General features: G+C 43.5%; 1 protein-coding gene across 2 annotated transcripts; it reads right to left on the bottom strand.

Annotated features, from left to right (window-relative positions):
• Positions 1–1,172: 1,172 nt before the first annotated feature.
• On the bottom strand, positions 1,173–7,518 carry LOC119322565 (zinc finger transcription factor YY1-like). 2 transcript variants are annotated; one of them, XM_037596047.1, is made up of 6 exons: positions 7,179–7,518; positions 7,031–7,089; positions 3,024–3,223; positions 2,824–2,913; positions 2,062–2,205; positions 1,173–1,996 (listed from the first exon to the last, which is right to left on the bottom strand). In XM_037596047.1, exons 1-6 carry the CDS (start codon positions 7,217–7,219, stop codon positions 1,496–1,498), a joined length of 1,035 nt encoding a protein of 344 aa, XP_037451944.1. In that variant the 5' UTR covers positions 7,220–7,518; the 3' UTR covers positions 1,173–1,495. The 2 variants fall into 2 exon arrangements, with proteins under 2 accessions (XP_037451944.1, XP_037451945.1); XM_037596048.1 differs by having other exon boundaries at positions 1,173–1,984; positions 7,179–7,517.
• Positions 7,519–10,857: the final 3,339 nt, after the last annotated feature.

The raw sequence follows: 10,857 nt of genomic DNA, 5'->3' as shown, positions 1-10,857 counted from the left end.
TGCAAGTGCATAGGCTTTAGTTGTAGCCTTTTCGAAGTAAAAGTATCAATCCCACAGGGAACACAGGAATCAGCCTTTTGCCTCTTGTAGAGAATTATTTATTTTTGTGCCTGCAGATAATTGTAGACTTAAAGCAGAGTGAGGGTGGATATGAATGATAATTGAGTAGTGGAGTGACTTATAACAAAATAACATAAAAGTAAATTAAGGGAAAGGATTGTAGTGACGGATGAAATAGCAGAATGGAAAGGTGTTCTCAAGGAGTCCGGAATCCTCATTGGTATGTTTCCAGCGCACCCATGCATATGCAATTTTTGAATTTGGTATTGTTCTGTCTAAAACATAATTTTATTCTTGTTAAACAGCAAAAGTAAATGCACCATGTCATTCCATGCGTTTTTGTAGTCCATGTACATATATAATTTATTCAATTCGGAGCTACGGTTTAAAAATTATCTCGGGTTGTTATACACCAACTTTGTTGCAATCTGTTGGAAGGCAACGAGAAGTGAAAATCGAGGAATAATGAGGCTCCTCCCAAAAGTGAAAATTGGAGTACTCATCTATGGAGATGAACAGCAGTGAAAAAGATGACGGTGATGGTGAGAAAAGGGTGCCTAGAAGTCCCACTGTGGTGTCTAGCATGGGACATCCCGACGAGAGGACCGAAGGAGATGCTAGAGATAAGGAGGTAGAGGCGATTAAAAAAAACCAACGACTTGGTGAGATCGAGGTAGACTCCAGGTTGAGGCATGGTTGGCGCAAGACTGGTTCGCCGGGGAGAACCAATTCATCATATAATGGATCCAATGGCAAGAGCATTTTGAGAGGAGACGGGGATAGTGATCCTACATCCTGGGGCCGCAAACGCAGGAGAGGACGGCACACACGCCAGCGCGACGTGTGTACACGTCACATGTCGGTTTAATACTATAGTTGATGCAACTTGCTAAAAATATGTGCATGATTGTTTAAAAGTTATGTGAATAATTGTTTGATGTCACAAACTTGGATTTTAATGGCAATTGAAGTATTTTGATTTGAATGAGGAAAACAAAAAGAGATGAAGTTGAGACGTGGGACTAGGTTTGCACGTCACCTGGCCAGCCTCCAAAACATTATGCAATGCAGCGCACCCTATGAGTACCTTTGATAGCCGCATTGTCAACACCTCTGATAATGATGATCTATTACCCTTCTTAGTAAGTTAATTAGGGCCTGTTCGGACTCCCTCCCGCTCTCCAACTCCGCTCCGGAGCGGAGCAACATGCAGTGTTAATTTGAGGAGCTGCTAATATGGTACTCCACCCGCTCCGCTCCTGAATGGAGGAGTGGAGGGCTACCGAACACAACCTTAATAGCCTTAAATTGAGATACCTACATGCAGCCACAAGTTTCTGCCTAACTAGCCACCCTTAATATGTATTGTTACATGTATGCAAAACTATAATCCAGTTCGGTGCTCATAAACTATGTCCACAGCAACCCATAGCTCTCATTCTTCTTCCTCCGTCTCCTCATCGTCATCGTCGCCGCTAGCAGCTCTGTATCTCAATCCCCCCTCCTCAAGGTTATCTCCCTCTTCCTCAGTCTCCTCACTATCATCTTCGTACAACACCTTCATTGGCAACTGAAGCTCCTCGGGGATACTGATAACTGGAGATGGCACCGTATAACCACTGCGCTTAGGGATCTTGGCGAGTGGCATGCTGGTTGTGAGGTTTGGCTTGCTTCTACGGGAATTCTTCGACACTGTGCCCCTCGACGGACCAGCTTGAGCACCAGCATCCAAATAGTGGTTGGGGTGCTCTTTCTTCAAATGGAGGTTAAGCTTGTACTCGTGAATGTATGCCTTGGCACACCCATCGTAAGGGCAGACATACGGACGATCAGCTGATGGAACTGGTGGTGTTACCGGAGATTTCGCTGTGTTATGAGGGTGATCTCCTAGTGCATTGCGGTTCATTACAGGCCCACCTGGATTCTGTGCACCAGACTGTAGTCTTGTGAGTATAGGTTATGTGACAAGTTGCAACTGACAAATATCTCTATACATCTTACCTTCTCATGTTGTGCCCTGAAATGAGCCCTTAGTTTAGATTCCTGTGTAAATCTTCGACCACATTCTGGGTATGGACACATATGATAGTTATCCGCAAAATGGGTTTTCATGTGTGCCTTCAAATTAAAATCCAATGAGAAAGCCTGCAATAACCAGGAATAAAAGCAGATTAAATCCATGAGTTCCCAAATCCACGATTATGACGAGAGAATACCAATTTGCTGCATTGCACTTATCCATCAGTTACAAAGTAAAGCCCACCCGGTGCATCCTACTAAGCTAACATAATTTCTCAAAAATTCGTGAAGAAATCTCTTGCTGGTAACTGACACCCCAGAATGAGCATGTTAACATTTGTGTACACCATTATTTGAATTTTTTTAAATTATAGTCCCTTGGCATGGAGAATTCTTGGATTGCAGAAAATACTGGGGCGGGTTCATGTCCAGGTAGTGATTTCTCTCTCGTGTGCATGTGAAATTCATATGATGTACAGAAAAATGTGCTTGCTGGATAGAAATCAAAAACATCATCCAGATGTAACCAATAGAATGATTGAAATGCCAAAGCCCTAGAACAAGAAATAGAACTAAAACAGAAACCAAGGATGGAGCTTGTCTATATTTAATTAACATAAATAACATTTCTCCGTAATTAAATATTTCTGGTAACTTGTTCAAATGTACAAATTATATATGATTAAAAACCAAAATTATGTACAGAAAAGGATAACAAGTACATGGAGAAAGCATGGTAATAACCTTGCCACAACCTTCATGAGGGCAGACGAAGTTCTTCTCGCCTGTATGAATAAGAAAATGCCTCTTCAACTTAGAGCTATCTAAAAATTTCTACAAAACGGATTCAGCAGAAAAAATTAGATAAGCAACTCAGTATAAAAAATGTCACTGCCATATGGAAATGGCTTTGCGATGTAGGCAAGACATGGATGACACAATACCTTCCCACATCCCTCATAGTGACAGACATACTGCCTCTCCCCATGCACATGGGCATGTTTCCTAAGAGCACCTGCATCAACAAAAGTTTTCCCACAGCCATCATAGCTGCATAAGAAAAGAACCTCGGTGGCAGGGTCAGGCTTTGCAGTGCATGCCCCTTCTTTCTTGTCCTTGGACTTAAGAGCAGCCAACCTGTCCTCTATGAGGGAATGAAGATAAAAATATTAGCTGAATGAGCTAAACTAAAACGCAAACATGACAAGAAGAAAATCCAACTAGTTTGTCCTTATTGCTACATTGCACCTGACTTCTAAATTGGTCTGATGTTGTACACAAAGAAGAGGTGTAAAACGAATGCAATACTTTTGTTGTGGACATGGGTCCACAGTACCAACATAAAGCAAGCATGGGAGGAGTCCATGACAGAGAAGTACTTCTTCCGCCCGGGATTGAAGGACCTGTGAGCCACGGTAAGCCGTTTGAATTTATAAGGCTGCAGTAATTAGAAGTATTTCGACTCGATTCCCCTCCAGTTTGCTGTGTTAATTACGACTGGCAGCATGCAGTCACTAAAAGCACTCCTCCAGTCAATATGCCCAACCAAGCATGCAACCTATTACAGCTAACGGCATGCATGCAGCCAATTAAATTGCCACAATTAATTAAGCTGAGGCGTGTGCATGCAGTTCGCTACAGCTGCACCTTGGTCTTGCCGTTTTGGCCCCTGAGACCTATAAAGTATAAACCCGGACGGAGGAAGTAGAGTCCATTGGGAGAGCATAGGGGCAGGAAAGAGTGCAATTGCATAAGGAAAGATCTATGTCTAATCGTGTTAGGAGAGGTCAAAGGCTTGATCATCCGTTATATAAGGATGACACATATCCATGTTTGAGGCAAGCAAGAACAATCAATCTAATCTCTCCCAGTTATTCTCTTGTCTCAACCTATGTCTACCCAATCCCTCACAGCCACACGGTCTGGCTATCTTCAACACGGTAGTTATCCCGTTGCAAATCAAGGTTGACATCATTTGGTATCAGAGACAGCCACCATGGCTTTCAATGCCGACCCTTTCATGGAAGAGTTCAACGCCTCAATCCAATCTATCTTTGACAAATTCAAGATTCGTATATGCTTGAGATCAAGGCAGCAAAGTAAAGGAGGGCAGCAATGGCTTCAGCGACAAACATGGCAAGCATGGCAGCAATATCATCACTGCAGCCTGAAGTCGGCGTAGCAACGGCGGTTTGCAAGAAGCTATAGAGGCGCACGAAGAGCAGCAAGCAGCAGTTACGAGACATCCGGATGCAGAAGCTACAGATGCAGATAGAGGAGTGACATAGGAGCAACAAGGCACAGCAGCATTGCTAGCGACAGTGGCGACACAACCATGAATAACAGCATCAACAAAATCATCTTCAGTAGAACGGCTGAGGCAGGCTAGAAAAGGGTCAATTGCTGAGCATGGACCTAGCATTGGAGTTGTCCACGAAATTGATCTGGGCCATCCAAAATCATCTTCAGTGGAACGGTTGAGGCAGGCTAGAAAAGGGTCAATTGCTGAGCATGGACCTAGCATTGGAGTTGTCCACGAAATTGATCTGGGCCATCATGCATGTGTGGACGTTGGCTCAAGCAAAGGTTTAGTTCTGTGTGCATGTGTGCATACAGGAAGAGATAATTTGGTGCATAGAATATGTAGAAGTTATATTTCAGATTGGAAAGAAAAGCACGAGAATTATTATGTGCGCATGAGAACAAATAAAATGGGATTCGTATTGGCTCCAGCTGTTGCATTTTCCATAAAACAGAAAATAGCCTTGGTTGGTTTGTATGGCGTCCACCAGAAGAACGTGACCAAGGGGGTGTCAAAGGAATATGTGACCAACAGGACATGGAAAGAATTCATTGCCAACTGAATGTCAGCGACATAATAAGGGACGTTCCAAATTTCATGGAGAGGATCTCAAAGAAGTATCAGGGTTACCTAGAGATATACAAGTTGTACCTGAGAGAATTAGGCAAGAGGTCTGGCAAAACGTAGAGCTGCAGTCACAGTATCACTATCACATTGATGCGGGGCTATGAAGGAATTCAGCCCTCGCCAACAACAAGCAGCTTGAGGACAAGCTGCTTGTCCAGGAGGGGTGTAATGTTACAGACAAAGGGTTCACAGTATCAAGGCAAGAGTACCAGCGTGGAAGGAGTCCATGAAAGTGAAGTATCCTAAGAGTACACTAGGAAAGTATAGGATTAGGAAAGAGTCCAATCGTACAAGGAAAAATTTAAGCCTTATTAGGAGAGGTCAAGGACCTGAGCATCCGTTATATAAGGATGGCATGCATCTACGTTTGAGGCAAGGAAGAACAATCAATCTAATCTCTACGAATTATTATCTTGTCTCAACCTATTACCCAATCCCACGACGTCTGGCTATCTTCAGCACGGTAGTTAACCCCTTGTGAATCAAGGTTCACAACAATTGCCCACACGGAACACTTGAAATTTAACATATATCCTTTGACATGTTCATCGCAATCTCCATCTGAAATCTCAACTTCTGCTATTTGCTTTGAGAGAACGCATCACTAGACTAATGATTTATTGGTACATTGCATGTAACTCCTAAATTGTCCGGAAGTTGTTAACAAAGAACAGGTGTAAAAGCATTGCAACATTGTCCACACCAAACACTTGAAATTTAACATAAATCTTTTGACATGTCGATCACAATCTACATATGAAATCTCAAATTCTGCTATTTGCTTTGCGAGAACTCATCACTAGATTAATGGGTTTATTGGTTCTCAAGTCTGTACAGATTAAACAGAAACTTCACAATCCCCATGAATCTCCAATTGTAGAATGTTTGCAGTAGACTAAATCAGAAAAAGAGCAGACTACTACTTGATGCAATTGGTACAACATATGCTTGTCGTAATGATATTTCAATAATGTAGAGAATTACAAGGTTAGAGTTGTGGAGAGAGACATTCGAAACTAATGTTTTTAGGCTTAGTAGAACTAAAATCAAGTACATGAGGTGCGGTTTCAGTACTACTAGGCATGAGGAGCCTTGCTGGGCAGCTGGTACCTCAGAAGGACACCTTTCAATATTTGAGGTCAATGCTGCAGAAGGATGATGATATCGATGAAGATATGAGCCATTGAATCAAAGCTTGATAGATGAAGTGGCACCAAGCTTCTGGCGTTCTCGGTGACAAGAGTGCCACAAAAGTTATAAGGCAGGTCTATAGAACGGCGATTCGACCTGCGATGTTGTATGGCGCTGAATGTTGGCCAACTAAAGGGCAACATGTCCAAAGTTAGGTGTAGCAGAGATGCACATGTTGAGATGGATATGTGGCCACACAAGAAAGGATCGGGTCAGTGCAACGTGTGGCAGTACAACATGCAGGGCATCGACAGTAGTCGATGAGTGGCCGTCTTTTCAGCACGGGCAGGGCATCCTGTGTGCTCTTGTAAGGCCTCCAGGGCTAACTTCTCATTGTGTGGGACACGCCGGACCTGGCCTACACAGAGGGGGAGGCAATGCCCCAGTGCTGCAAGGATAGCTTCAACAGTGGTGTGTGGCCGCACCATTGTTGGGCCGTGTTCACGAATCATGACAAACATTTCCACTGGTCAGCCACGTGTCGGAAGATGATAAGCATTTAGGCCAGTTGCATTTCTAGTAGTGTGTATGTTATACTTGCCTCTAGCGGTCGTTAGTTGCTATCTTGCTGAAGCGGTGTTAGGTTGTAATGGCCCAACCTTAAGCTTTCTCGAAAGTTAGGCTAGCTTGCACCTGTGACTAATGAAACCAAAGCCTCTATCTAATAAACACCCGGTGGAATTTAAGCAACGGAAACCACAATAACAACCAAAGAAAGATAATGTCAAGCAGCAATTGCAGGCACGATGACACTAAGCAACATGTGATGGAGCCGTGACACAACAGTAAGTCAAAGTAAGAATTTACAGCAGCAAGAAGAAGGCGACGTACCTCGCACCCACTTGTAAAGCGCGCACGGGCCGCCGGCGATGACGAGGTCCTGCGGAACCCTAGGAGAAGGACGCGGCGCAAATAGTTCAGATCCAAACCACATGAAGCGGAGTGGAATTCGAGGGGTGGTAGGGGTTGGGAGACAAACCACTCCTTGATCCATCGGTAGCGGCGGTGGAGTCCCTGCATCGCGTCTCCCCGCGGCCGCGGGGCGGAAGGCGATGACGGCGTACGGATGATTGTTGCAAGGGAAGATTCGGATTTGGTCTTGGGGCTGGGGCTGGGGCTGGCGGCGACTTATGTTTACCGGGCTACGGGTGGGTACAGACAGGGAGGGAGGCTCGGAGTCGGATGGCATGGTGGATGAGGAGCAGCATGTCGTGCTGCGAGGAAATCTATGGCTACGCCTCGCGGCCGCGGCTGCTCCGTTCCCATCATCATCTCATCACAAGACCAAAGGCAAATGAAACAGGTCCCTGGCGTTGTTTCCGGTTGTGGGGGCGTCTAGATGGCCGAATGGGTGCCGGGAAGGAAGAGATTAACACGTGTGTACGAAGTGATTTCAATGCGATTACATACAAAATAAGTAAACTACCCTCTAAAATATGTCCATATACATCTATATATAGTCCTTATTGAAATCCTAAAAGGACTTATATTTAAAAACGGAAGGAATATTTTTTTAGGTTTTTATCATTTATGGCCACTACTCGGTTTTACCATTACAACTTACAACGACTGAAAAATGTCATCGTTTTGGGAGATGCTTGCTAAAAAATGTCATTAGATATTTAAAAAAAATTCATAATTCCATGAAATGATTGAATGACATTAGACATCATTATTATCAAGTCAAACCCGTTGACCATATTATATGATAAAAATTCCCCTGGTTCCACATGTTAGCTCTCTCTATCTCACAATGGTAAGTATAGCTCCACTTGTCACGAGTAAGCAAGCGAATAATTTTAGAGGAAAATAAGAAGGCCATTGGGATCAAGTGGGACCCACACTTTATTGTAGTGAGATAGAGGGAGAGCTTACATGTTGGTCCATAAGTATTTAGATACATTATAACCGAGCACTTTTCCAGCCCTCTCACACCATTAGCGTTTATATCCGTTGGATCATCGATTTTGAGCATTTTTGGCCGTCAGATTTGCTGTGAATCGTTACTAATCACTCGCTATCAAATGATCGCTCCCGTCCTGGGCCACTGCTCTGGTGGCTTTTTTGGGCGTCTCGGGTTAATTGGGCCTAATGAGCCCGTTGCAGCCTCCGCTACGTGGTGAAGCCATCGTTCGCCTCCCATCCTTCCCCTCGCGTGGCGGCTCTTCCCATGGTCGGCCGACCTGGGTCGCGATTAAAGTCGGAGCTACGGATCCCATGGCGACCGCACTGGGTTCGGACAGGGCCTCATCGGGCGACGGCGCGGGGTCACCTCGATTGCCTCGTCCGGTTCAGTTGCACGAAGCGACGGGATCGTGTGTGGTGAAAGGCCGATAGATCAATACAATCTCCGACAAAGGGAATGGGAAGCGGTGGTGTGGCTGTTCAGCGCGAGAGACGCCCCGCCGCGACTCGCTATTGCAGCATTGGTAGAATCAGTGTCTTGCGCTTCTACTTTCCCTCCACGCCGTGTGTCTTCCCCGGCAGGTACAGCTCGCCCCTCTCTTATGCAGATGCCTACAGTTTTGAGGAAGGTCTCGTATCCTGATTTCAGTTTGACAACCCCTCCGTCCATGCATTTGAGACCATGTATGGTGTCCTTATTCCAGTTTGATGGCCAGCCGTTGATGCATTTGACAGCCGCCAGCAGGGAGAAAGACAACGGCTAAGGTGTATCGCAGAACTCTGCCATGCCCACCTAATTCCAGTTCATGACCAAGGCTGCTAACACCGATTCTGACTTTAACAACGACCAAGCGTTAGGATTATCCCTCCGTTTATACCAATTTTTGCAGCCGTTGTGTTCGTTGCCCGGTGATCAGTTAGCATCCATGTTTCCCTTCCTCTTTCATGTCAGATGTAAGATTTTTTTGGTACAAGGTATTGTGGTTGAGTTTCTAAATTACAATACTAATTTTCAGGTCAGTTATGCAACTGTTTTTTTAATACCGTGCAGATTCAGTTTCCAATATGGGGATTCTTATGTGAATATTTGATTTTCAATTCATGTAATTGGGAGGGTTCGTATTACCATTTCTATCTGCAAATACATCCAATTTCTAAGCAGCAGATGCACATAGTCCAAGCCAAGGAATGAAGCTTAGTGTTCTTCACGTGTGCAGGCTCCTTCGGCCATGGACGAAGTGGACAAGGTAATTCAGTCAACTTTCTTCCAGTTTGGTATATGTTAGTCATGTATGATAACATTAGTGTTGATGCCATCACCACCCTCACGGGCATGGGTCCAAGCAAGCGCCAGAGGTGTGGTGACTCTTCCAACATGCAATCCATGTTTTCGGTCGTCGGATTTGCTCTAATAGGCATCTGTAGCCGTTGGATCTATTTCTCTTAATGTCACATGAGCTTCAATGACGAACAGAGGTGTCGTTTGATTAGCTGCACCCTGCTCTCACTGAAGTTTGTACATGGCTCCTGGGAGGTTAGCTTTGTTTGTTCCCTGCAATTATTTATTTTTGTTCCTTCCAAGAAATATGCTTAGTCCGTTGCACTTTAGAGTGCAGAGTATAGAAGTAAGCCATTAGGGATGTCTTCACATCAAGGACATTTGGAATTTGATATCCAGTCAGGCATATCGGATTTTATAAATCGACAAGGCCACAATGTTAGATAAAGGTATAATGTGCCCTGCGATTTTGCATACTCCAGTTTGAAATCACATTTTCTGTATGGTCTCTTACTTTTTTTTGCACTACCTATTGTGCCATAAATTCCTTGAGCGCGACCTTATGGACAATCTCGATAGCAACAATGATATCACTGTTATGAAAGGAAGCAAACACCCTCATTTTTCTTGAATTCTTCGGTCTGTAATCTGCAAAATCACCGTATGCTTTTATTATTTTTATGAGCTATTGGTCTTTGTTCAAATTTATATTGCACGCGCTTGTTGTGGAATAAATGGTAGTTTTCATTCTTTGTGATTGGACGAGCACCAGATATCTGAATAATTATGCCAAAAAAGTGACAAAGATGCATACACCATTAATTAGTTGCCTTCGGCTATGATAGCATATGAACAGTTCATGAAAGGAACATAGACAAGCAGTTGATTAGAAAATAATTTTATATTAAGATAATGGTATTTTAAATGTACAACCAGCAATATATTGAAGTGCTGCAGCTGGGAAATGAATCTTCATATTCATTGATGTTTCTAAAGGTAAAAAAGAAGAAGAGAAATACAGAATATACCTAAATGTGACATGCATAGTATACCTGCTGCACGTTTGTAACATTTGTTTGATCCTGATTTGGCTCTCCATGCTATTCAACAGAAATTGTTGGGAACCATCACCTTGGTCACTAAAATTATGACATGTCTATTCCATTAAATCAACCTGTGTCGTGATGTTGTACATCAGTTACGCCTATACATTGTTTGCACATTTAGAACAGATTGTCCATATATTTAGTAAAATTGTTCCTCCTTAAAGCCTGCTCATATGTGATAACAACCAAGTAATTGGTCATTTCACCCATTTGTGCCTGAGCTTGTGTTATATATGCCGCCAATCGTGTTAGGTAATTCAAACATTGTTGTTTTTTTCTCGCTCTTTACAAAATCAAAACTATGAAGGCCAGAGCATTGGTTACATTGTTTTCATTTAAATTTCTAATAATAAACAACACAAGTTTCC

The sequence above is a fragment of the Triticum dicoccoides genome, chromosome 6B, assembly GCF_002162155.2.
Source record: "Triticum dicoccoides isolate Atlit2015 ecotype Zavitan chromosome 6B, WEW_v2.0, whole genome shotgun sequence".
NCBI lineage: Eukaryota > Viridiplantae > Streptophyta > Magnoliopsida > Poales > Poaceae > Triticum > Triticum dicoccoides.
This window is presented reverse-complemented; position numbering and strand designations above follow the sequence as displayed.